The 25,911-nt window shown below is 39.6% G+C and overlaps 3 protein-coding genes and 1 long non-coding RNA gene across 9 annotated transcripts; 3 read left to right on the top strand and 1 right to left on the bottom strand.

Annotated features, from left to right (window-relative positions):
• Window positions 1–91: 91 nt before the first annotated feature.
• LOC111272468 (uncharacterized) lies at window positions 92–14,566 on the bottom strand. 4 transcript variants are annotated; one of them, XM_022853925.2, is made up of 11 exons: window positions 13,809–14,566; window positions 8,501–8,634; window positions 7,797–7,958; window positions 6,489–6,883; window positions 3,802–4,066; window positions 3,226–3,346; window positions 2,813–2,988; window positions 2,356–2,619; window positions 1,790–2,015; window positions 1,360–1,542; window positions 92–967 (listed from the first exon to the last, which is right to left on the bottom strand). In XM_022853925.2, exons 4-11 carry the CDS (start codon window positions 6,643–6,645, stop codon window positions 782–784), a joined length of 1,578 nt encoding a protein of 525 aa, XP_022709660.1. In that variant the 5' UTR covers window positions 6,646–6,883; window positions 7,797–7,958; window positions 8,501–8,634; window positions 13,809–14,566; the 3' UTR covers window positions 92–781. The 4 variants fall into 4 exon arrangements, with proteins under 4 accessions (XP_022709660.1, XP_086829414.1, XP_022709662.1 ...); XM_086973288.1 differs by lacking the exons at window positions 7,797–7,958; window positions 8,501–8,634; XM_022853927.2 differs by lacking the exons at window positions 8,501–8,634; window positions 13,809–14,566 and having other exon boundaries at window positions 6,489–6,659; window positions 7,797–8,473.
• Window positions 4,085–6,482, top strand: LOC147751856 (uncharacterized). The gene is made up of 3 exons (XR_015315747.1): window positions 4,085–5,077; window positions 5,518–5,663; window positions 6,040–6,482. It is a non-coding gene; the product is annotated as an uncharacterized LOC147751856 (long non-coding RNA).
• Window positions 10,721–25,415, top strand: Alas (5-aminolevulinate synthase). 3 transcript variants are annotated; one of them, XM_022853922.2, is made up of 4 exons: window positions 10,721–10,897; window positions 18,965–19,054; window positions 23,318–24,758; window positions 25,207–25,415. In XM_022853922.2, the coding sequence occupies exons 3-4, from the start codon at window positions 23,361–23,363 to the stop codon at window positions 25,372–25,374; spliced, it is 1,566 nt and encodes a 521-aa protein (XP_022709657.1). In that variant the 5' UTR covers window positions 10,721–10,897; window positions 18,965–19,054; window positions 23,318–23,360; the 3' UTR covers window positions 25,375–25,415. The 3 variants fall into 3 exon arrangements, with proteins under 3 accessions (XP_022709657.1, XP_022709659.1, XP_086829416.1); XM_022853924.2 differs by lacking the exons at window positions 10,721–10,897; window positions 18,965–19,054 and adding an exon at window positions 19,524–19,674; XM_086973290.1 differs by lacking the exons at window positions 10,721–10,897; window positions 18,965–19,054 and adding an exon at window positions 21,854–22,147.
• On the top strand, window positions 14,691–17,660 carry LOC111272466 (heat shock 70 kDa protein 1-like). Its single transcript, XM_022853920.2, has one exon. The coding sequence runs from the start codon at window positions 15,080–15,082 to the stop codon at window positions 16,991–16,993; it is 1,914 nt and encodes a 637-aa protein (XP_022709655.1). The 5' UTR covers window positions 14,691–15,079; the 3' UTR covers window positions 16,994–17,660.
• Window positions 25,416–25,911: the final 496 nt, after the last annotated feature.

Here is a 25,911-nt window from a genome sequence, read left to right as displayed (position 1 = left end):
TTATATATTGTAATTATCTACGAATTTACTCAAATTCTGTAATCTGCACATGATAACATATTCAAATACCTAAATAATAAAAGATGTGACAAAAATAGTACCACTTACAATTATTGATGAACAATGTCGGCTACACCAAGATAGTATTCCTTCCAACAATTCAAAAGTTTATCTACAAAGCAGAATTTCTGCATATACGCTTTACTGCCCATTGTTTTTCGAATACTACGAAAGTTATCGAATGCAGACTTAAAGCAAAAATGTACTTTACACAATAACTGTAGCATCAGTCGATTTCGTACAATTCAAACACCATGCATATTCAGGTGTCACATTCATAGTAAAAAAAAAAATTAGGGGTAAAATAGATTATGCTTTAGGCCGCGCAGCAAGAGCAACAGCATTTTGAGCGTTCCATCTAGGTAACCGTCAAAACAAAATACAATATAAACGTTAAGCCCCAAGAAATCGTCTAGTTTGCGTCTGCTTATGGTGTGGCTGAAATCCTTTCAGCCGCAATTATGCACTGACAACTACCCGATGAAGGACACTCTAGCATATACGGTTCGCGGAAATCCACTCTGCCTTCGGTTCACGGAGTTTCATATACAAGTTATCATATCTGGCATATTTTGTCACCGCTATCCGATACGTAAATCTGATCTATCTTCGTAGGGGGTATGTCTCATACATAAATGTCTAACTATCTGAGTCGTCATACGCAGAATTGATGTGTTTGATCAGTATTTGTATTTACAGTGTATCGGTAGCATGGGAACTTTTATTGATCATAATGATACCAGCTTACAGGCCCGACTAATCGTTCATACATGTGTTCAATCTCGCAAACCTTCTCCCACCGATAGCCCGAATCGACAACAGTCCATAGAAGAACCCGAATACAATGCATGGTGTCTTCGACGAGGTAGGCTTCCATATCGGATATGAACAGATGGTATGATTTTACCTGTAAAGCGAAACATGAATACAGGATTATATTGACGTGGTACGGACCCAATTGATGGCACTTCATGTTTCAATTAATAACGCGCAGAACTTTTCTTCTTGAAGTATTCAACGCAGTCTCTGATGACAGTAGTGGTATATAAAGCAGAGTCACGAAGTATACCTAATCTTTGAGGTTCTGATTTGTAAACGGTTTGCATATAAAGTTTGGGTATTACATTTCATTTTTCCAAAAAGCTCAATGTAATGTTGTAAATAGTTAAAATACGGCTATTCGCGGGAGATTTTTTATTTTTAGCCACGTTTGACATTGGTTCAGACTACATCAAAAGTGGCAAGATGTTCGGAGCGTTAAACATAGTGGAATCAAAACGTTTACTTCTGCTCTCGTACACTAATGGCTGTACGGGTACAAAGAAGCGACCAGTTGAGGGCGCTCGGATCAAACTCAAACGTCGTAAATTCTTCAGTGTCGCGTCCGTGTACCAAGAGTTGTCCAGAAGGCAATGCTACAGCCTCGCAGTCCAGCCAGTCCGCCTCGGGATTCGCGCACAGACACTCTGGGCGGGTTGTGTTCTTGAATAGTTATCACATGAAGATGATTATTATAATTATAGCTACGATCTTATTTTGAGCTAAGCAAAAAAAACTACCGATCTGCGAAATAATTCATGACAAATAATAACTGGAACGTTTTGGTTTTGAAAACAAGGTCGAGAGTCTATTGCACATTTTAATAGTTGAATACACAAGTAGAAGATTAGCCGAAATTCTCTTGTGCTTAGCCTTGACGGAAAACAAACACCAAAAAACATAGACGTACGTTGGTGAGATTTATACGGGTGAGACTGCCTTCTCGTCCGAGAATGTATATGACATCGGTGGTCGTATGGATAATGCGGTAAGCGTCATTATCTAACGAGAGAAATGTTTGCCAACGAAATAACGAATTAAGAAACATTTGTAGCTCCACCGAACCCCCGGATTGCACTCGGACGATGCAGTATAGAATATCCTGAACAGGCGCCATGTGAACAATAAAGATGTTCCTGAAAAAGAAATTCAGTTTTTCTATTGTTTATCTTATCGAACAGAACTAGCCATTCTGTAAAACTCATAAAACCATATTCTAGAGTAAGGTAGGAGTAAACATTCGGGGCGTTCATTACATTCGGGTTCATTTCAGCGTATACTGAAATTAAAAAGCGACTCGCTTTCGCAAATGATCAAATATAATGAAAGTTTACGATAAACTCTAAACCACTTCTGCCCTCGCATGAAATAATACTAAAGCACAAAAGACCCGATTTCCTTCCCCGAAGAAACAGATATCTTCTCATTTTAAAGGTTCATAGTGACTTCCTCATATATGGCAATCTGTCACCTCACCGTCTAATAGCTTTATGCCCGATCATTTTTCGCGTATTATAATTGTATCGATAAAGATGTTGATTGTTGGAGATCAACCAAAGTGTCCTATCGCTCAACGTTGCGCAGAACGCAATGTGAAAGTCTTCATCACATTCCCTGTACTCGGTCGGCAGCTTCGCTACACGGAAGAACTGCTGACCATTGTCACAGCTACAATGAATATACAAGTCTGCCAGATCCAAGGTACCCTGTAATATCATTTGCACATGTTGCCTCGAATACCTGCAAGTGGGAATACATCGGACCGCCATATAAGCATTTAGGTTTCGAAACTCGACGAGAACATTGGACGGCTGATCTTCAAACAACAGTCATACAAAACAAATTCTTATTCCATTCCAAATCAATTTTCTACAGTGCGGGAATCTTGTACAGAATTTTCCTACTTCTACTATTATGTGCGCAATATGCAGACCTCCGCGGAATCTGCCGAGCAGGTGGAGCTCCAACTCCCTTTAGGAGATCCTTATAGTCGTCAAAGATTCGTTTAGACAGGTAGTTAGTACGGGTATGTGCAAGAATATCCCTGTGCTCAGGATGCCGCTCGGTCCACTGTAATAGCATGAGTAAAATTGTGTCCTCGCTGCAAACCTAACCAAAAAGAAAACGAAATTATTACTGGTATAATTTATGAAACAGCTTCCTGTAGTTTGCAGCTCGTAGAGACAACTGAATTACTTTCCGTTATCGCTTAGTAGTTCAATAAATGCAAATATCGATTGTAATTCAGAGATTCGTAAGCTCTTTTTGAGCAAAATAATTATATAACAAACCGCAACTATAAGATGAGGAACATGAGAAAGAAGTTCGAAAAAAGTTTAGACATACTCGCAAATAATCAGACGAGATGACTTCTTCCATCGTTTCGCGAGAGACCGCTAGCCACTCTTCGGAATTCAATTTGACCATCTCCTCAAAATTGTTCTGCATAAATTGAAGACACTGTGCCCTAAAACGAATAAAACATACGATTTCTGTTATTTTTTCCGAATGTAACGAACTAAAAGAATCCAAAATAAGAATCTAAAGAGAGAAAGAAGATATCTAAAAACATAACGTCATCATACCAAAATAAAGCTACGATCACAGGAATGAAAAAAAAAGGTTGCACCAACATTAGCTTGCATAGGCATTATAGATATGTCCCCACTACTACATCTCAGTATAGGCCTGCCGGCGCATAAACTTCGACTAATAAGTTCCTACTTTAAAGTTTCATAGATCCCTTTGCGTTGCTTATACCCTCTAAATTCGTTTCTCAAGTAATGTTTAAAAGTAGAGCTTCAACGGCATAAAAACATCATAGATAAAAAAAAAGCAGCATATAATACGTGCAAAATGTGTTTTTTTTTTAACTTTTCATAGATCAAAAATTATGAACGCATTCATTTTAAGCTCGCTGACCTGAGATTTTTCAAGTTATGACCCACTGCAAATGCGTAAATGTTCAATACATTATCACATCCCAGTGCGTTGTCAATAAAGTTACTGCAATGCCGACAAAGGGCCGTTGAGTCACAACGAATTGCCCAGGAAAATAGTTCGAGGATGTTATCACACGAGATGCCTGATGGTGTCTCGGCAGTATAGAAGAACTCGATGAGGATGGACAAAACTTCATAGCGACAATCTGACAAAGAAATGGATTCCGCCCTGGACTCCTGCATACCTGCAATAGTTCATAGTTACGAGAAGGTATAGGAAAGTAATGCGCGCTGTATACACATCTGGTGATGTATTACATATAACAAGTAACAAGTATGGATGGAAAATGAACTGATATTGCATGATGATACTTAAGAGATTGTTACAATTTTCCCAATTGAATAAGATACGAAGATAAACCTACCACAATCTCATAAAATATATATGCTTATCTACAGGTTGTGTTTTGTTCGCCATTCACTTAAAAGTTACCGAACTTACATACAGAAATTATAATTATAAATATAGTTTTTTTTTCTTAACCATACCGGGCCTTAAGCCATTGTATAATATGCTCGATACTGATTACATATGTATTACTAATTATATCATGATAAATAAGTAATAATATAATAACAATAAATTTAATGTTAATGATAAGTAGACCACTGAAAAAAATGGACAATATTTGAAAAAGTGCGACTATCCTACATATATACATCTAAGCACACAAATGCATCGGGCAAATTACCGGACCTTATTCACGGTATGAAAACTGTGTCACAACTTTTAATAAATTATCCATCTCGCCATTTATTACAATGATAATCACTTTCTTTAGGAATTACAATAGATTCAAATATTTCATTCAGAAATCATTCGTAAAAAGTACAAAAAACAAAACTTTTAATATCGAGTCGCCTGGGTATATGCCAAGAGCCTTAGCCACTAGACTATACCCTACACACTCACGAATTACGACCCGACACATTAAGCGTAAAGGCGTACTTGCTGCAACAGCGGAGTCAAATCTACATCGCATTCGAAAAAGCCGTCAACAAACATTATCTATTCCGAATCACTCACAGCGTGCCTATGTAAAAGTTATATCAAGGTAGTTTATAATACGCGTCATAAAAATCCACTAACTTTTCTCAATGACATCGCCTGTACCTACTGATATCAACAAGCGGGCCGCGTTCAATGCATGACGATGTGACGGCAACACAAAAATCGTTAGTTCAATTGTGATGAGGCAAGTATAAGACTAGTTATGTTTACCTACATGATAGGTATATACATAGAGGAATTTATTCGCTCTGGTTCGTCTTGTACTTGTCAGCTGACTAACAATGCTAGTAAAAAAAATGCTGTTACCTTAAACATATTGGCTTCAAACAAAACAGACATTTAAAACATATCTCAGAGCATCTCCTAACCTATGCTTGCTCTATTGACATAGACGCTGTGTGTATTTGTGCTTTAGAGAAATTAGGGTCATGGTTGGTAAATAGCTACAAAGGTAAAACAAGCCGAGCATTCGTGTTGTGTTACTGTCTTTAGTCTATATCTGATCGTATAGAACGCCGAATATATATAGCCGTATACATCCGTACGATACAAATAAAAATATTTTTATGATGTGGGCGCCGTGATGCTGTAAGAGTTTACGCAGGTGATTTTTTCTGTATCCAGGTTTGGTTAAATGGCGCTATTCTCCAACAAAATACGAAATTATACAGAACCGACCCATCAACTTGCATGCAGTGTGCTGGGCAGCTGTAGACTTCTCGGGTGTACACTTGGTCATGTATATGTACACATCGAATGAAACCGGCTAGGTAAGATAACGACGGAGCCCAACAGATGAATTAGTTCTTTCGGTAGTTAGTAACGAAAATGGACGTGCTTCACCGTAGATTGTGCAGCAAACGGAAGCTAGTACTGTGTGCATAATTATACTATATTACAAAATGTTGGGTATTCTCTCAAATTCGAATTCTCCGTTTTTAATAGGTTATCTAGTTTTTTTCTCGTCGTCTCGATTTGCCTTCGGCCGACATATCACTCGAATCTGTTATCGGAATGTAAATGGAAAGGTTTATACATGTAGCTGCACAAATAGAACTAAAGAAGAGCTATTTCCTGTTAGCACGGTGAATGATGCATTGAACTAACCAGTAACCGAAGCGATCTATTTGTCTATCTTATTTTCAGAAAACTACCCTAAACATTTAATTAAGTGTGAGCAATTTATTGACTACGCGGTTTTTCATTAAGCACTTAAAAATACTATACCCTACATTAGAAGCAGCACGGCGAACACTTATTGCTTAAGTGTGAGAAATTTGTAGCTCTTGAAACCCCTGCCATTTCTAGGCCTGATTTGCCCTTGCTTGATTGTAATATCGACGTCAATCCACTTAGTTCGGGATAAAATTTATATACAGTTATGAAACAAACGATGTTCTTGTCTATGCAGTTCCAATAATTGAGTTTTGAGATTGCTTTCAGGTTTTCAACATTTTGAAGTGAAGTTGTCCTTGACATTGTTAAGAAACCTAGCTAAACAAAGATAATATATGTATTAAATGGCAGCACGAGCTGCTAAAATGTCGCCGTACATCTACTGGAAATGGGTTCAATAAGAGCGGTGTAACACTTACCACACGATAGCATTTTGTAGAAATAATCGCTGGAAGCCATTAACACGAGTTTATGGCATTTGACGACGACATCCGAGTCACAGGCGACCAAATCAAGATCACAGAGCTGTCCACCATTTAGCCGAAAATCATTCAACCGTTGCCCAAGGTTCGTCATAGCTTACAGGCGTTCTAAAGGTTGAGATGGGTATCGCTTAACGTGTTATACGTCAAGCTAAATACTGATATTATTAATTACTAGTAATTAAGTTAGTTCTTTTGTCTTAGACACAACTTCGAAGTTCAACAAATGATGCACTGGGGGTTTGCAACAGCGGCGATCCGTTTCATTCAGTATATTCCGAGACGAGCAATTGATTTTAGGTAGGCAAACCACTTCGCTACAGACTGGAAGACTAGAAGAAGAAGAAACAATTTTTACTTAAATATAATTCATGAATTAGCTAGAACGTTCCAATCCGCATTTTTATCGAACATCTTCTAGTCTAACTTCCTCTTCTATTTTCTTTCTAAACTTCTGCTTAAACTCTATTTTCTTCTTCTATTTCCACAAATTTTATTTTGTATCTGCAGAAAGTTGTTTAACCTAGGCAACATACGATTCAGCTTCAGTTTCAAACATACCGCAACTGAGCAGATATAGGACGCCTTTTGTATTAGAATAAGGTCGTAAAGGTGGCCATCGCAAAAATCTCAAGGCCGGCCTGTAGATTGTTGTATTCATTGGAGGCAATGGTATTATAGAAGCGTATTAACACCCCCCAAGGAAGCAAAATTTATATTAGCTGCTTATAGACAGTATACAGTTCAGAGTAACATCGACAGTGCCCATTAGTTCATTTCTGTTAGCAATCAAGCTTCATCATCCAAAATTATGCTAATAAACTGATACATGCAAGACAACTTTAATCCAATAAAACAGCTTTATTTCTTGCTAGTTGTGCAAGCGTAGAGAGCGCGAAGCCCGAACGGATCTGCTTATTTCTCTAAAAACACAGGTGGGAGACATCGGCCTGAGATAAATAACAATAGGATCGTAACTATCTCAACGTAAACAACGGCACTTCCATCAAATCATTATAATATCGATGCTTCAGTGTTAACGCGTTTGCTGATTAGTCTAATGCGAAGTTTAGGTTGGAAACGGCGTGTAGACACACTTCTTTATATAGCAACAAGAGCCACCAGCTATGTGAGATAGTAACCGGCATCTAGCTTGAACCATTCATCTAATATTGTCGGTAGGAAGCCAATTCACTGACGTGATTCATATAGAAGGAGTGGGACTTGCTAGAATCTTGGCCTCACCTGCGTTTATTCTTGTTCATCCAGCTTCCCTTGATGAAATTTAGTGATTTGCCTCTCTAGAATGCGTCTATCGTGAGTTAACTCATGTAAGACGACCCAGACGATTGAGAGTTCAGCAGCGGGCGCGATAGCAATAGTAAAAGTAACCACAGTTCAAACCACCTAAAATCCATCGTTAACCACTGTGAAACAAATAGCAGCCAGTTCTGTGAAACTTGTGATTAAAGAGTACCTGCACTGGCGTTAGGTCGTCGAAGCCAACATGACTATGTAGACAGTTTGTTGCTGCTGTTTCTTCACATTTGTCACAGCTCTTTGTTTACACCTTTTTAATGGATGGAAAAGATTTGACTTTACGTGCCGAAAAAAAATTATGATAGGCGCGGAAAAGTTTTGAAAGGTTCATATATTTTCGAGCAGTAATGTGTGCTACGACATTACAATAAATGCGACTCTTCGTTTAAATGTCAGATACTCATAGTTTGTCCGATTCATCATAACATTGATAAATAAACAAAAAAAATTAGATTAGGACTTGAGATCATTCGACAAACTAGGGATTTACAGGCAAAGGTGTTTGAACTGAACAGATAAAGAGACGTTTCAGTTGTATCTCTTTTTTTTAGAAAATGACTGAATTAATCGGCAGACAATTCGAATTAACAGCTGATTTAGTTGAGAGAAAAGGCATTTGTAAACATTACATGCACTTAATTCCTCTCTGTGTATTTTGGGTGGCCGGGACGTTGATGCCTTTAGCGAGTAGCGGCGAGCGGAGAATGGTCCTAACAGAGACACGAACGGGGTCAAGAGTTCCGGAGAACCACAAATTAAAGACCTAAACGAAAAAACATATTTTTTGTGAATGCAAAGTAAAATAAAACTGTATTTTTTTTTGTCACTGTACGATGAAGTATTATAGTGCGTTTCGTTAAAAGAAGATTTTAGCTAATTCAAAGCTTAAAAAAGCAGTATGCTTGCAACTGGCCAACTTGTACAAACGCCAATAAACAGAAATTAGCTTGGATTTGGATAAAGTAAGCATTTTTATTCAACTCTTTTCTTATGAAAATGACATTGCTAACCAACCACTAAAGCTATCATTGTCTAAATGCAGATATCCAGACATACTTATTATTTATTTAGTAAAGCTTCAAATGTCTCCTTCGTCTGCGCTGGTCCTATCGAAAAATATTGATCCATAAATATCTTGAAATAAATATAATTTAAGGTTTAATCGAATCGCCTGACGCTAGTGGACTTTAGGAATAAGTCGAGTGAGTCCTTCTCCGAACGTACTATTTGTTCTTGTGTCAAGTCTTCTATTATTAAAAAAAAAACATTACAGCAAGCTCCAAATGATACAACCAGAAACGTACGCTTGTTTCTACCTCAATCTTGCCCCCCTTGCTGCTTTTAACAGCAATACTATTGCGCCATTTACCGGTGTTTTGCCGCATATGTAATACGATAAAGATTGCAAAACATATTTCAGTTTTGTAGCTGAATAAACACTCGGTACGATCTTCAAATGACTCGCAAATCAACAAAGGTACCGTGGCACATTCATTGGTTATTATAATCCAGTTGTGACTGACGTAAGACTAGCTAGTTTAAATCCGAAAAGTCGAAATAAAGATCGTAAGTCAATACTATAGATAGCATAGAGTTTTTGATTGTTGAAATAATGTTGTAGATGTTTCTAAATAAAATTAAAAGTTTATCCCACCTGTATAAATAAACATATATTTTAAGTATAATACAAGAATGTTGAATAATAGAATGCCATATGCAATGTACGTATAACGATATATGTACTCTTGCCAAGATTGTCGGTGTAATGTTAATCCATATCGATCAGAACCATGTGAGTATATGTATAAATGCACACATAACGTCTTTAGGAGGTAAAGAGATAAAGATGCAATGAAATAGAGCCAAAGATGTTTTGACTGATGTGGAGTACTGATTTATGCACAATAACTAATTCGCATAGTTTACGCGATTTACGAATCCTTGCAAGTACAATTATACTTCGCCGCCCGCCTTGTAACGATATATGAAACGTTTACTCCATCCCGTACAAATGAACGTATTATACGAAATTGTATTTCTCTAATATAATAATAGTTATAATAGTTCAGTTATAGAAGACAACAAAATAGTTCAATCTGAGTGGAACTTGAAAAAATCTTTTTCTTAGACAATCCGCCTTTAAGCTAAATTTCACTAGGTAATTTCTTTCTCGATTAATGAAAACAATTCGACGTTGTATTCGTAGAAAATCTCCGTATTTTTTCTGCATCCTTATTCATAGTAAATATATATATGAATATTATATGTCGTCACATAGCTGGAGTGTTTGCAAGCGAAAGTTCACTACAGCAGCAGAATTTTTAGCCCTTTTCTTTCTCCCAAATACTCATTTGTTTTATTTACTGAAACCGAGTTAGCCTACAGGCTATCATCCTGTCCGTGTATATATACCTATGCATACGTGAATTAATGCGCTCATCATATATATATATATATATATATATATTAGTTCATGTTAGCCAATGTTCTTATTAACCGGTAACCATCTTTATTTCTATATTGCGCCTAACTGAACCTTCTGAAATCAGCAACATCGTCACAACCGCGCGGAAAACGTCGTTCGAAATCGGGGTCGAGGTCGGGCCCGCCCAATTCAAATGACTTGTTCCTATAGATTGTACTGTGTGCTTGCATTGTGCTGCTCAGCCATAAACAGATATAACAGTTCAGACACTATCGTAAAGTCCATCTCAGCCATTATAATTAAGTTCGCGAGCTGCTGATAACCCTTTAACGGCCGATAACCCGCTAGCTGCCATTAACCCGCTAGCTGTCAACAACCCGCTAGCAGCCCGCTAGAACCCGCTAAGATTCCAGATGCGATATTTCACATAATTTTGGAGCTGTTAACATTGACAAGTGCTGTACGTTGTTGTGTGCGAACAAAACTGTGTTCGAAGTGTTGCATGATTAAAAAAATAGTGCGTGAGAGGTTTTTCCGGCTAAGTACACGCGGATCAAACAGTCTTGCGACGCAGGACCAACAGTAAACTGGGAATAAGCCGGTTAGTGAACTTACATTTTTTGATTACTGAAACGAAAATGTAAATGCTACCTGGAGAATTAATTAGTTCTGCAGCATTTATGACACTCTGTAACATGACTTGATGTGATATGACGAAATGTTGACATAGTAGTGGTGTTTGTACATGGTTAATTGTTCGCTGTCCAGCTTTTTTTGTGTGTTAAGGATACGTCCACGTTCGAACATATCCAAGCTTCAAGTTGCTATTTTTTTTGTTTTAAATGAATTTGAGTGCTCAAAACTTGGTATTGTTGTTGGTGGCTTTCCAAAGAACAGCTTGTTAATTAGCAGGTAGCCCGCTCAGTGTTGTTTGTGTTACTTTACAGGTTAAACCTAAAACCACGTGTTCCTGAAGGGCTATCAATTTGATTATGATATATTCATATTCAGATATCAATGGTAAGGATTAGGGTAGATGTGTGGTGTAATGGTCCCGAAAGATCTTTAAACCATGGATTGTTTTGCGTATGACTTTTCGGGGTTGCGTGATTTTTTGCGATTCAGTTATTTCATAGTAAAAAAAGTGCTTTTATGTTCGAAATGCACTTTATTATTTATCTCAAGTCATGCGCTTAAAAGCTTGTGGTCAATCATAAGGCTTAAAATGCAGTGGGGATAACTAATACACCGCGGGGTTCGGAATATCATTTATTGATTTGTAGGAACGTTCATATCTGCATTTTTATCCGATATCTTTGTGTCTAAACCATTGTAAAAACAGATAATTTCAAAGTATATTCCAAAAATGTTGAATGACAGATTATCAAATGCAATGTATCTGTAACGATGTAAATATCTACGCTAAGCTTGTGGACGTCAAATGTAAATCAGATGAACCGCACAAGTCTATGTATATACTTATAACAGTACATATTATGTCTCTAGAAGATATAGAAATACAGATGCAATGAAATAAAACAAAAGCTGTCCTGACTACTCCGGAGTACTGGTTTATATATCACAACTTATTAGCATAGCTTACATGACTTAAAAATCCTCGCAAGTACGATTATGCTTATTATATGTAGCATTTCATACACTGTAACATATACTGTAACAGTATATGAAATGCTTACACCATCCCATACAAATGTACGCATTACGCGAAATAGCATTTCTCTAAAATAATAATAATGTAAAGGGAAACGTAGTTCAATTAATTAAATGGGATAGGTGAGAGAATCTTTTTTTGAGAAAATCTGCTTTATAGCTATATTTTACTATGTCATTTTTTCTTGACCACTTACTATATATACATAATAGGTAATCACCTCTGCATTGCACCTGGCTATTCAATGGCCTGACCTACTCTCACATAGGGTGGTCATTAATGTGCATATATATATATTGTAACTGTAAACAATTATTATATTATATATATTATAATATATTATTTACAATTACAATAAAGCTAATATTAAGTTAAATACATATACATATAAATGAGAATAATTGTAAATAACATTATATATATATATATATATATATTACAATAAACTTAATATTAAATTAACAAAAAACTAAAATATTTTAATCCCTATATTGATTATTAAATTATTCTCATTTATATGTATATGTGTATATATACAAACGACCGCCTTATGTCAGAGTAGGACAGGCCATTGAAAAAACAGGCAAAATTGCCACTGGCCAGTAAGAACCTCGGCTATATTATTACTGAACCTATTAGGTTACATATATGTATGTATATATATATACACACGCATATATATATACATATATATATATATTGCGCCTGTCTACTCAATGGCCTGTCCCACTCTAACATGCGGCAGTCATTATTATGTGCCAACCCGGCCTATTGATTTGGCTATTTTAGTCCTAGGTTTTCGAGCCCCGACGCTGTTAACCGGATCGCTTTCCGCGTTCTGCTCATGCGTCATTGCCATGCAAAGCAAGAAAGCTCGCGGTATACTATTCCGAGCCCTTTGAGCCGTGGGTGTCCGACAAACTGTTTATTGGTTCGGACTGTCTTATTAAACCAACCAAAAATTTTGTCGAGCTGCTCAACGTTGCAAGCGCAGCAAAATGACCTAGCGTCAAACAACACCAGACCATAGGGGAAGGCAGTGTGAACACAAACACCCAGAAAAATCGCATACAAGCGCGTGGTGTGGCTTTTAAACAGAAGCGGCAACGACAGCAATGGCTGTCCTACCGAATTTGGCGTCACCATCACCCTGCGGGTTGGTCGTCGAACGTTGACTGAACCGTCTGGAATCAGCAATATCGTCTCAAGCCGTGGCAGCAGCAGCCGCGCGGGCAGAATCGTTCAAAATCGGGGTTGAGGTCAGACCCACCCGAATCAAATAGCTCATTCCTATTGACTCTGCTGTGTGCTTGCCTTGTGGTGCTCTACCATTAGCAGATATAACATACTTCAGATAATATAGCAAAGTCTGCATTAGCCGAGACTGTTGTTAATGCTGCTGGCCTAGCTTTCGCCGCATTCAGGCCATTTTGGCCTAGCTCAGCCGAGGTTTGCTATAGTAATACCCAGGCCGTAGACGCAGGCACAACACGGCATTGTCACTACGCGACTCGTTTCTTGCGTTCCGCCGCTAGTTACGCTACAGCCGCTATGCATACCGCAACCGCCAACACACAAAATGAATATAAATCCGTGTAATTCGACTGAATCTACTAATGAGAAAAAAAAAAAAAAAAAAAAATATATATATATATATATATATATATATATATATATACACGGATAATTATATATAATTATCCGTAAGTTATGGTGACCATTGGGGAAAAGTTAATCATGACTTAGCGGCAACCTGTGGCTGGTGCGCGGTTCTTCGGCGATCTTTGTTGGCTATAGCTTAGAAAAAGCTCGTTTGCTGCATAAATATAAGTAGGCTTACCCAGGATGACGTACGATGTACGAATGACAACATAGCTGCTCTTTATGTTCCATCGATACAAGCCAGATAGGATCGGCCGTCCGGCAGCCGTTACTGTCCGTCAAGTTGTCATCGGCAAGGCCCAGCGCTCAGGCTTTGCCTGTAAAAGCCCTCAGTGCAGCAGTCACACCAGCAATAGTGCCCATCAGCCATAAGCTCATAGCTACACTGTGGTCCTACAAGATATCAGCAAGAGCATCAGAAGTAGCAATAGGCGCTGCCGTCATTCAGAATTAAATGGACGGAACTTGCTGGAACAATATTTGCTATCTTCCTCTCGCAGTCCTCAAAAAAGTTTCTTTTGAGTATACACATATGTATCAAAGGACTCTTACTTCATCCTAAATACTATATACTGCGTAGAATATATGTGGATAAGCCAAAGGAACAATCAAAGACATCCTTGTAGTGCCCTAGTGTATGGATTGCTTATGATTACATGCATAGCACAGTGCCGCCAACCGCAGCAGCGGGTTGTGTTGCCAGTACCCGTCACTATCACTGCAAGGACAGCCTCTGCCCCATTGTCACAACTGCGATGCCAGCCAAGGAGGGAATAATATCACCACGAACGTAAACATCGTCATAATACTCGTCACAATAATCATTCGATGCTGGTTAATCACTGATTGGTCAGTGAACGAGTCGTTTACTCAGCCATCCTCCCGCACTAACCCTATGTGAACAAACGAACGTATGTGTCATTCTTACGGTGCAAAGGAACATTCTCGCTGTTTCCATTCCTTCCGGACTGTTCGAGTAGTCACCAGATAGCGCCACAGTCGCTATATAACTCGGTGCACCGTGGCCATTGAACATATACACGGCTGAAGACGTAGAGGCTTTTGGGTACGGCACCATGAATTGCGTGTGCTACTGAGAGCTAAAAATTGAGTCTAAGGCGACTTTGTGGCTGAGTGGACACTGAATTAGTGGAGTCCTGTAACGGCGAAGGGTGCAGATAGCGTTTGTTAGAGAGGACGACGGCAAACGAGCACCGAAGATTTTCAGCGATTGTGAATTAGCACGAGAAAATCTGTGCGATTTTCTCTTCGCTTGTTGAGACGAAGGTTTGAAAAGGTGCTACGGCATTCGTGGCCCGGCGGGAGGTTTAGCTCCTTCCCGTTTCTGTTGCTAGTGGTGGTGTTCCAATAGGAACAGATTGTGGTTGTTAGCTGTTTGCTGCGTAGTTCCGTTGGTGTCACAAGTTAGGCCTACGACCACGTACCAACATGCCGAAAGCTCCAGCAATTGGTATTGATTTGGGTACGACCTATTCATGTGTAGGAGTATTTCGACATGGTAAAGTGGAAATAATTGCTAATGATCAGGGTAATCGTACAACGCCTTCATATGTTGCGTTCACTGATACCGAACGTCTAATTGGCGATGCTGCCAAAAACCAGGTGGCCATGAACCCGACCAACACGGTATTCGATGCGAAGCGTTTGATCGGACGTCGCTTCGATGATCAGGCCGTTCAGAGCGACATGAAACATTGGTCATTCCAAGTCGTGAATGAGAATGGCCGACCAAAAATCCGAGTGGAGTTTAAAGGTGAGACGAAGGCGTTCTTTCCTGAGGAGATCTCTTCGATGGTGCTTGTAAAAATGAAAGAAACTGCTGAGGCCTACTTGGGCGGAACCGTGCGGGATGCAGTGATCACGGTGCCGGCCTACTTTAATGACTCTCAGCGGCAGGCTACCAAGGACGCTGGTGTCATCGCTGGCCTGAACGTTTTGCGAATCATCAATGAGCCTACGGCCGCTGCCATTGCCTACGGCCTAGACAAAAAGGGTTCAGGTGCTAAAGGAGAGCGAAATGTGCTGATTTTTGATTTGGGCGGTGGTACTTTTGATGTGTCAATCTTGTCAATTGACGACGGAGTGTTTGAAGTCAAGTCCACCGCTGGGGACACCCATCTTGGCGGTGAGGACTTCGACAATCGGATGGTCAATCACTTTGTCGAGGAGTTTAAACGAAAACACAAGAAGGACTTGTCATCAAACAAACGCGCATTGCGCCGGCTTCGTACAGCGTGCGAGCGCGCGAAGAGGACGCTATCCTCTTCGACGCAGGCGTCGATTGAGATCGACTCATTATTTGAAGGTATCGACTTCTACTCATCGATTACTAGAGCCCGCTTCGAGGAGCTGTGTTCGGATCTGTTCCGTTCAACGCTGGAGCCCGTGGAGAAGGCTCTCCGAGACGCAAAAATGGACAAAGCGACGGTAAATGACATCGTTCTTGTTGGCGGCTCAACCCGAATTCCTCGAATTCAGAAACTGCTTCAGGATTTTTTCAACGGCAAAGAGTTAAATAAGTCCATCAATCCTGACGAGGCTGTTGCCTACGGAGCAGCGGTGCAGGCCGCCATTTTGACTGGTGATACTTCACAAGCCGTTCAGGACCTCCTGTTGCTGGATGTTGCTCCACTTTCTCTCGGCTTGGAGACAGCTGGCGGAGTCATGACGGCATTGATTAAACGAAATACCACCATCCCGACGCGGCAGACCCAGACGTTCACCACATATTCGGACAATCAGCCCGCCGTCACCATCCAGGTCTACGAGGGTGAACGTGCAATGACAAAAGACAATAATCTGCTCGGAAAGTTTGACTTAAGCGGTATCCCACCCGCTCCTCGTGGAGTCCCTCAGATCGAAGTAACCTTTGACATTGATGCGAACGGTATTCTTAACGTCTCGGCCGTGGACAAGTCTACCGGCAAACAAAACAAAATTACCATAACAAATGACAAGGGCCGACTATCCAAAGAGGATATCGAGCGCATGGTACAGGATGCTGAAAAATATAAGGATGAGGATGACAAACAAAAAGGTCGTATTGCAGCGAAAAACGCTCTTGAAAGTTACTGCTTCGGTATCAAATCCGCCCTCGAAGGTCCGGGATCGGAGAAACTACCCGATTCTGACAAGAAGCTCATTCTCGACAAGATCAACGACACTATTAACTGGCTTGATGCTAATCAGCTGGCTGAGGCGGAAGAATATGATGATCGTCGCAAGGAATTGGAACAGGCCGCAAAGCCTATTATGATGAAGATGCACGGTGCCGCTCCTGGTGCCGGAGCGGCCGGTGGAGGTACTGCTGGTCAAGGACCCACAGTCGAAGAAGTAGACTAAACAGAAGATATGTCTATGCTGTTTATAAAGCAAGACCTATCGATCCTTCACCTGCCGAGCCTTTAATTAATACGCATATATGGCGGCAGACGGCTTTTTCGGTGTACTATGTACATAATGGCCCTGACACGGCGAGATCCAACCCGTTGGCTACTAAGCTCTCGATGTTCCATTCCTACTTAATACTATATACATAATAACAAAAGATAAACGAAAGCTTTTTATTTATCATATTACGTTGTTTCTGGTTAATGGCATTACATGGCGCTTGCTTTGTCCCTCGAGAAAACAGAGGTTACAACTCATTATCGGTGTCCTGAGGATAATTAACTAATAAGTACAACACTGATAAAAGCAAAGTTAATTCATATTAGAGACAAAAAGAAAATAAGCCGAATAATAAGCTTACGCGCTAAATAGTAACGACTGCGATAACGATCATTGATTGTGAAGTGAATTAATTTATTTAAACACTGTTTGTTTCTTCAACAAAACCAAAATACATACTGCTGTGTGTTTTATTGGCTTAATATTATAAAAGGGTCAAACAAACAACAATTAAGAGACAGCAAATGTTATTGAGTTTAGACAAAGCAAAAGGTATATATAATAGAAGATAAAGGGCAGAAATAAAATCAAACGCATATCGCGAAATGATAATGGAGAATGGAAGAGCTTATTTCTTTATTTAGATAGAAGGTTCTCTCACAAAAGAAATTACCTTTAAACAAGTTTTTTAATCTTATGAATCAATTAACTCTTGGTGTTACGCTCTTCTTAAAACTTAATCAGTTTGTGTAACGAATTTTAATTATAAATTTATTACACTCTCGCCTTATCTCTAATATAACGAGTTATAAATCAGCTGGAGTGACATAAGGTTTAGGCAGTAATAAATCTAAAGCTTGTTTTTCTGTGTAATGCAAAATCGATCCTCATCTGTAGTAATACTATGATAATTAATAATAATAATGAACCCTATTTACATCTATCGGTTATCACTATAATTCAAGCCACGTTTTACGTAACGAGTTTGGTTGGCAAACGCACTGCCTTAGGTATTAGGATAATATAGCTTTCTTTGATTCCCAGTCTCCTACAATAGTGCGCTGCTCATACTGCTATAGCATGACTCGAGAGAGTGAAATTTGCTTGTTAATCGTTTCTATATGCTGGGCATCGAACAGTTCGGCTCAGCGTACTTAATGAGTTCACAAATTTCGTAGAATAATAACGGGATAACATATGTTATGTTCTGCGTTGGGCGTTAATTAGCACCATATATAATTCGCTTCATGCTTACTTGATTTCCTTTTGCTAGCGATTATGCTTACTATTGCCATCTACTTACCAAAGACATATCAGGTACGCGAATATCGGTGTAGGGCTTTGTTAACTCCTTAACTAAATTAGACGGAAATGATGACAATAATTAATTTAACACCTTGTTTTATGAAATGTCTGTGGAAATATGCTGTTCTTGCTCTAAGCTTAAGAGAATATAAATACATTTTATTTTTGTTTATGATTATTGACATTCGCGTCAATATCCGGAGTGAACTCGGCAGAAGTCAAAGGCCATGTGTACAGGAAGAAACCAACAAACAGATTAGAAGTTGAAAAAGAAACCGTAGGAAACATACTGATTTATTTGACTTTCTATGATTTTTTTTATTATAAAAGAAATGCTGAACGCAACCACTTCAGTAATATGTTTGCTTTAAATATACAAGATATTCCAATTGCGACTCGTCTCAGCATACTGAAAACAAACTTCCTTAGTTCAATCCAATTGGTCCAATCGAAGTGTCTAGGACGGCAACTGCCCTTCAGCGCGTCCGATGTAAGGCTTTGCAAGAAAATGGTTCATTCGAAGTAGTTTTATGTACATTAGAGATGAAATTTTATCTCTGGTTAGGTCCCTTGTTCTTTTATGACTAATTTTTCTTATTTTTATGTATGTTGTTGCAGGAAATAAGAATTATTAGATTTGCCTCACTCGCTACGGTAAATTCACCCAGGCTTGGCACAATCAAAAACGGCATCATGTTGATGGAAAAGGTAAGTATAAAAATATAAATATAAAAACCGTGCTGTGAATGGTTATCCAAATTTTTTTATTTGATATTTTCTATTTCGTGCTTAACAGCATGAGCATTTGAATGGCATGACATTCCTAAAGATTTGTCTATACTTTGCATGATCGGAATGAGATAATTGCATGTTTACCCTCTATGTAGTCTAATTATGCACTCTAACAGGGATGCAAATGCATCTACTCATAATTTTATACTACAACTATCTCACAACTGAGTTAACCAGTGGAATTATATCACCATTACGGGAAGAAGGACACCTTGAACAGATATGTATTGAAGATTTAGTGGGTTCGTAACAAGAAATTTTGTTTGTAGCTCCTAGCTTAAATAATCATGTTGACCCGCTAACAACTCATAGCAGACGGATAGAGGCTCGCGTCCGCAGCGCTGTGTTTGTTTGCTTTGCCCTAGCAGTCGAATCATGGAACACCTCTTGTGCCATCTGCAACGCAGTCGCGCTAACAGTAGGCGCTATCCGTGCAGTGTTTGTGGATGTATCTGTGTGTGTGTGTGTGTAATTTTATGGTGTACGCCCGCCGTCTCAAAAAAGGGCGAACATCCGCTTGGTACTCAGTGAGAGAGGTGAGTAAATTTAGATGTTCGTTAGTGGAGATAACGAATTAGATGAGCGCGGTCTTGATCGAACGGCCAGTCTCATCGACACATGAAAATATATCGATTATTATTCCTACGATAGTTGCTTAAGAGCAATGTATGGTTTGCCAAAAGCGTCCAGTAGGGGTTATGGTTACGCCGCATATGAACACCTTATTTGGTGCGCGATTCATTACTATTTGAGAAACGATTGAATGTTTTTCAAATCATTGAGTGCCGGCTTTGTCAGCTCAGATAATCTAGTTTCCTATGATTTTCATCATATTGAAAAGCACAGTACTCCAGTTAGAGATGTTGTTTCAGACATGTGTTCATATAGAGAACACATACTGGATATCCATCCCATATGGTTAAAGCGAACATCGAAAATTCTCTTCTTGGCATAAATACAAGGAAATACATTGTCTCAGGTGTCCATATAGTTGACAAAACGGTCCGGGTTCAATGATCCACTCATGCAGCTGGTCAAAGCCCTGACACAAGCTAGCAAGTGGTCCTAAGAACCTACAGCCGTAGTCTTTTAGCGTGACTAATACTAGTCACGCGTGTTTAAAAGAACATAGGAAATTATATTTATGGGGTCGATGTTATTTATCTCTGTACGTTCCGATGTGTTTTGCGGTGTTTCGGTTGTTATGGTTTAATGACAACCCCAGTTTCTATGAACTGCCATTGTAATTTTCTTTGAATTCTGCAAGAGTTCATTGATTAGCCGATAAATGTTAAAATAAAAAAAAGCCGATAAAAAGTCTTTGACGATAACAAAAAGCTTTTAGATAATATGCTTTACGTGTCGTATTATGCTGGCTTAGTTATTGCTTACTCTTGTATTCTGCCATCTTTATTGAATCTTGATCTTTATTGTCGGGCATTAATTCCATCTAAAGTCAGATTTTTGCTATTGCAAGGAGTTAAATTATGTCAGTTTATTTAATGATATTAGTTACTAAAAGCCTGATTTGTAATATATTTCTCGTTTCGATGAGTCAGACCAGTCTGGGAGAAGGGTATAGAGAAGAGAAAATCATGTATTTTAAGAAGTAGCACTATTTATCAACAAGATACGCGTTTTGTGGCCAGAAGCAAACTGAGATTTGTCTCAGAAAGTAGAGGTTCGAATTAACCTGCATCTATATATTATCAATTTATGTAAAATACACCAGAGTATAAGCTAAACGAAGTCAGCGTTACTGAGACCAATTCCATATTTAATGCTATCCGTCTTTCAATCAATGATAATAGTTTTTCTAGACTTGATTTTTGACAAACACTTTTGGCGTCAGGGATGTCCACCCATGTAAATCATGTCAAAGGTAGATCATGCCCTGACGCCTTCCGTCAGTGCATCCGTGTGTTGCGTCTTATAGCGTCATCATGGCGTTTGCCCGTATATTCTCTTGTGTTTGTCTACGCCGCATTTAACTCACTCAATTGCTTTGTATCGGCCTACTACTGTCATGGCTGGCGTTCTGCTATGCCGTCACAATAGTGCAACTTCTCTTACGAGCAATCTTTCCTATCCTTACCCCCGAACAAGCCAACAAATAGCGGGGCTAATTTGACGTCTGGCCAGCGTTTATTGCTCTCATCTGTGGTGATACGGAACAGACAGAGTTACGGATCTGCTCCGTAGTACTTAGTCGAATTTTTTCAGCATCAGGCAAATAAGCGGCGAACGTATGTAACAACGAATTAAAAAAGCAAGCGAGTAACGGCCATTTCGCTGCAACAATCCGACTCCATACCATTGTACATCGGCAACTTCCCCACTTCTGCTACTGTTGCTTCTGCAAAAGTTACAGCAGCGTTAATAGCAGTTGCTGAACCGTAGAAGTTCGCCCTTGCCGCGGCACTTCTTGAAGCGCTGTTTCGCTCCGTTACAGCTGCTGTTACTCGGTGACGCTTTACGTCTTTCTTGTTGGTTGGCGAGCAGCCATTGACTCTCGCCAAACAGCGAGTGTCGCCCAGTCGCGATGATTGACGGCGAGAAACAACTCTTCTGCGCGGACGCCGCCGCTGCCGCTCAGCCCCGCTGCAGTTCTCGATTACGAACAAGTACCGGCAAATGATTTCGCGGGTGCTGGTTGATCATTTACTTTATACGTGTCCGTCAAGGTAGGCAGATCGGAACAGCTGGCTGCAACAGCTACAGAAATACACATCAGGCAGACGGTGCCTAGCCTGCGTGTTTTTCTGTTGATTTTATTGGATCTTCCGCTACTGATCTGGCAGTAACACCCAGCCTTGTGCTGCTGTTTTCATAGTTGATCGTGGTAGCTGATGTCTTAAATTTCTTTTGGGATAAAATGTCGTTTAGGCTTGTGTAAGCGTTAAAGGCGCTTATTTAATTCTGTCGTGTAGATTTGAATGCTTGTGTGTATGTGTGATTTTTAGTGGTGTGACGTTGTATTTGGTGCCTTGGGTGTTATTTACTATTAAGGTAAATATATTAAGACGGTAGGATAGGCTTATATTAATTCAATGCAGCGCTGTTGTGATCGCAAGCGTTAATACATAAGTTTATGGTGTTACGGAGTGTTTCTAATAAGGCATGTTAGGTAGAACGTTAATCGTATGAAATTTTAGAAAGCATAAGGGTTTTCACCGCTGTCGTTGTCTAGGTGAGCCTGATGAAGATTTGGTGATAGAAAATTTCATACGCACAACAGGCAGTCTTCAAGCAAATCTCCTTGCAACTAATTTTGATCTGTTCTATTCGTGTAATGATATCACCTTCAGTCAGTCGGTCTCTTTATGTCCAATCATATGTACTTGAGCAATATTTACTTCTAGCGCTTCTCTGGATAAAATAGTTTATTGCCATTTTTTTTGTATCCGAGATAATTCCATTATTCACATCTACCTAACATGCTTTATTGGAAACAGTCGCTTAATATCTTCAACGTATCAAATGGAGATCAAGGTGTAGCAAATTGTTTATTATAAGCTTAGGTCATCAATTTTTGTACGCCCATTTCTCACGTTATCTTTCATTGTATTCTATGAAATCGAGCAAAGCAACATTAACCCGATTTGTTTTCTCGAAAGTTCGGCGCTCGTCTCATTGGCAGCCTTTGGCCGGTTGTTGGACAAAAGTTTATCTAAGACACCACGTTTGCCGTAGGCAGCTCGATTGGTATCTACGGGCCCGTCGGCATTTTCTGTGTTACCTGTATAGGTAATTTAGTGCCAGTACTAACTCGTGTAGAAAAAGCGTTTCAACTAGTAAGCGGTAGGAATTTGCTTTCGCAACTGCAAGATAAGCGCGCAGACAATTATGCAGAAAATAATTTTCGCATTCGCTTGAATGATAAGCATGGGAGCAATGTGGAGAGAAGCGCACTAACTTAGTTATATTACAACCGTATGTATTATTACCCTTGAATTAATAACTTGAGCTGGTAAGTATACTCTGGTAAGTTTTTAAATGTATGCACATCTGAAATCTAAGTATATATAGCCCAGAAAACATGCATAAAGACGATAATTTGATAAAACACGTATATATAGTCTATAAGCGTTTAGACGTTTGCTTTTGATAGATTTTTTCCTCAGAAGTCGAGAAAATTAACATGCTGAAATGGTTTCCGTTCTTAACATTTCTTCACAGGAAAAATTGTGTAGGCAAAATCAATCTAACGCTCTATACCATTATGCCGTGCCCATTCGTTAGCCGTTTAACCACAGCCTACGTTAAGAAGTATGCATCACCCCTCATTAGCATGTATCAGCGGCAATGTCCGTACCTAGCGCGATCGGTCAGTATCGCAACAGCTTGCAGCCAACAGGCCAGTGTGGAAAGCCTGAAGCAGTCGGAGCCGTTCACCTGTCCTGTGGATGAGGTGAATCGCTGCAACCGATGCCCGTTTTTGGCAGCTAATAAAACGGCGATTAAGTCTGTTTCATGCCCTGATGCCGTTGAATTCGCCGAGAAACCTGTGCTAGATGTTGATATCGCTACCGATAAGCTTGACTTCAACTATGAAAGTCACTTCCAGTCGATGATCGCTAAGAAGAAAATGGACCATTCCTATCGCGTTTTCAAAAAGGTCAACCGATTGGCTAAGCAGTTTCCCAAGGCAACTGAGCACACAGAAATGGCTGACAGCTCAAAACCAATCACGGTATGGTGTTCCAACGACTACCTGGGCATGTCACGACACCCAAAAGTTAAGGCGGCTGTACAGGAGGCACTCGAAAAACATGGAGCGGGGGCTGGTGGCACTCGAAACATCTCCGGCAATTCGTTGATGCATGAGAATCTCGAAAAGGATCTGGCTAAACTACATCAAAAGCAGGCCGCTTTATTATTCACTTCGTGCTTTGTGGCGAACGATACAACTTTATTTACCCTAGGAAAACTCGTTCCGGGTATGCACATCTTTTCCGATGCTGGAAATCATGCCTCCATGATTCAAGGCATTAAAAACTGTGGAGCGCCAAAACATATATTTCGCCATAATGACGTTGCCCACTTGGCCGAACTGCTCAGTCAAGTACCGAAGTGGGTACCGAAGATTGTTGCGTTCGAGAGCGTGCATTCGATGACTGGTGATATTTCACCGATGGAGGAGATTTGCGACTTGGCTCATAAACATGGAGCCATGACGTTTATTGACGAGGTACATGCCGTTGGACTGTATGGTGACCATGGCGCGGGCGTAGGTGAACAGCGCGGAATCCTCGCTAAGATGGATGTCATTTCGGGAACCCTAGGAAAGGCTTTCGGTAACATCGGTGGCTATATAGCGTCGACCTCAAATTTCGTCGACTTCATACGATCGTACGGCGCAGGTTTCATTTTCACAACATCGCTACCACCAACAGTTCTTTGTGGTGCTCGGGCCTCGATTGAAATCCTGGGTGAGGATGAGGGACGATTACTGCGACGCCGCCATCAACAAGTGGTCGGATATACCCGGGAACGACTTAGAGCTGTTGGCTTGCCTGTTTTCAACTCGAAGTCGCATATCATTCCGGTACACGTAGGAGATCCGGCAGCGTGCACACGAGTCAGCAACGAACTCATGCGGTTTGGACATTATGTGCAGGTACCGTTTAAGACGAAACATTAGTTTTGTATTTTAATGTTGAAATATACGTAATAATAGATATCACTGCTACTCGTTGGCTGTATGTCCACTTTTAATATTTTAAGCATTTATCGCTTTCAAAGTACCTACGAAATTTATTTTGCAATCTTTTGCCAAAAAGATCACAAATCGAGGCAATCGCAGTCGAGGTTTCAGTATCGCACAATTATTTTTATCGAAAACGCATCGGGGCGATTTCATTACAAAAAGTAAAACAAAAGATTAAAGATAGTTGAATCGGCGTAATATGAACAATGAATCCCACTGGACAGTACGTCAATGTAGGGAATTTGTTTAAATTTTCTAACAAAATACTTCTCTAAATATTTTAACATTTTTGTCTCACTTAGGCCTATAATAATCTTTGTTCATGTATTCTCTTTTGATAATGGTATGATAATTCTAGGCAATTAATTATCCGACAGTTTCCCGCGGCGAGGAACGACTACGTCTAGCGCCGACACCTTTTCACGACAAAGCAATGGTCGACCAATTTGTTCTGGACCTGTGTGAGGCCTGGCATATTGCCGGGTTGGGTCTCATGCCTCCACAGCAATCTGTTCAGCAATCTTAACAGTTTTGGAACTTAATAAAAACTAAGTTAATTTTACTTCACAGGACTAGTGTTCTTCTAGTAATATTATATATATATATACCTTTCTCCATAAATGGAGTTGAAGTTCATGAAATAATGCCACTTAATTTATGAGCCGAGCCCTTTAAAATTTATTTGCCTTTGAGAGCAGAAGTTGAGCAAAAGATTGTTTAATGGTCCAGCGATGTTGACATTGTAAAATAGTAGATTGTACCGTGCATACAGCACACGCCTGCGTGTATACTTTGTTGTTTAATATGTAGGAGATGGTCATTAATCGAAAACACATGTTATAAGGAGTATTCTTAGGCTGACCGTATCCCTAATCGACAGAAACAAACTTTGCGTTATACAAAAAATGTGTTTCACTTACAATAAGCCAGTAGACTTATAGCTCAAAATATTAGCATTAGTATCGATGAAAGCAGTAGAATTTGTATCAGTTCTGAGTAGCGGTTTTTTAATAGTTGGGAAAGAGACGGGAAAGAGAAATATGGCTTAATAGTGACTTCAAAT

This window comes from Varroa jacobsoni, unplaced genomic scaffold (genome assembly GCF_002532875.2).
Source record: "Varroa jacobsoni isolate VJ856 unplaced genomic scaffold, vjacob_1.0 contig02328, whole genome shotgun sequence".
NCBI classification, from domain to species: domain Eukaryota; kingdom Metazoa; phylum Arthropoda; class Arachnida; order Mesostigmata; family Varroidae; genus Varroa; species Varroa jacobsoni.
The sequence above is the reverse complement of the archived record's forward strand: the minus strand, read 5'-3'. Positions and strand labels throughout refer to the sequence as shown.

Excerpts from the sequence above, each read along its gene's own strand:
- LOC111272468 (XM_022853925.2), bottom strand. The coding sequence starts at position 6,645 with ATGACGAACCTTGGGCAACGGTTGAATGATTTTCGGCTAAATGGTGGA. Across the intron at positions 3,347-3,801 it reads CATAACTTGAAAAATCTCAG|GGCACAGTGTCTTCAATTTA; the intron begins GTCAGCGAGCTT and ends TATTCGTTTTAG. Across the intron at positions 2,016-2,355 it reads GGGCATAAAGCTATTAGACG|GAACATCTTTATTGTTCACA; the intron begins GTGAGGTGACAG and ends TTTCTTTTTCAG.
- LOC111272466 (XM_022853920.2), top strand. The coding sequence starts at position 15,080 with ATGCCGAAAGCTCCAGCAATTGGTATTGATTTGGGTACGACCTATTCA.
- Alas (XM_022853922.2), top strand. The coding sequence starts at position 23,361 with ATGCCGTGCCCATTCGTTAGCCGTTTAACCACAGCCTACGTTAAGAAG. Across the intron at positions 24,759-25,206 it reads GGTTTGGACATTATGTGCAG|GCAATTAATTATCCGACAGT; the intron begins GTACCGTTTAAG and ends TGATAATTCTAG.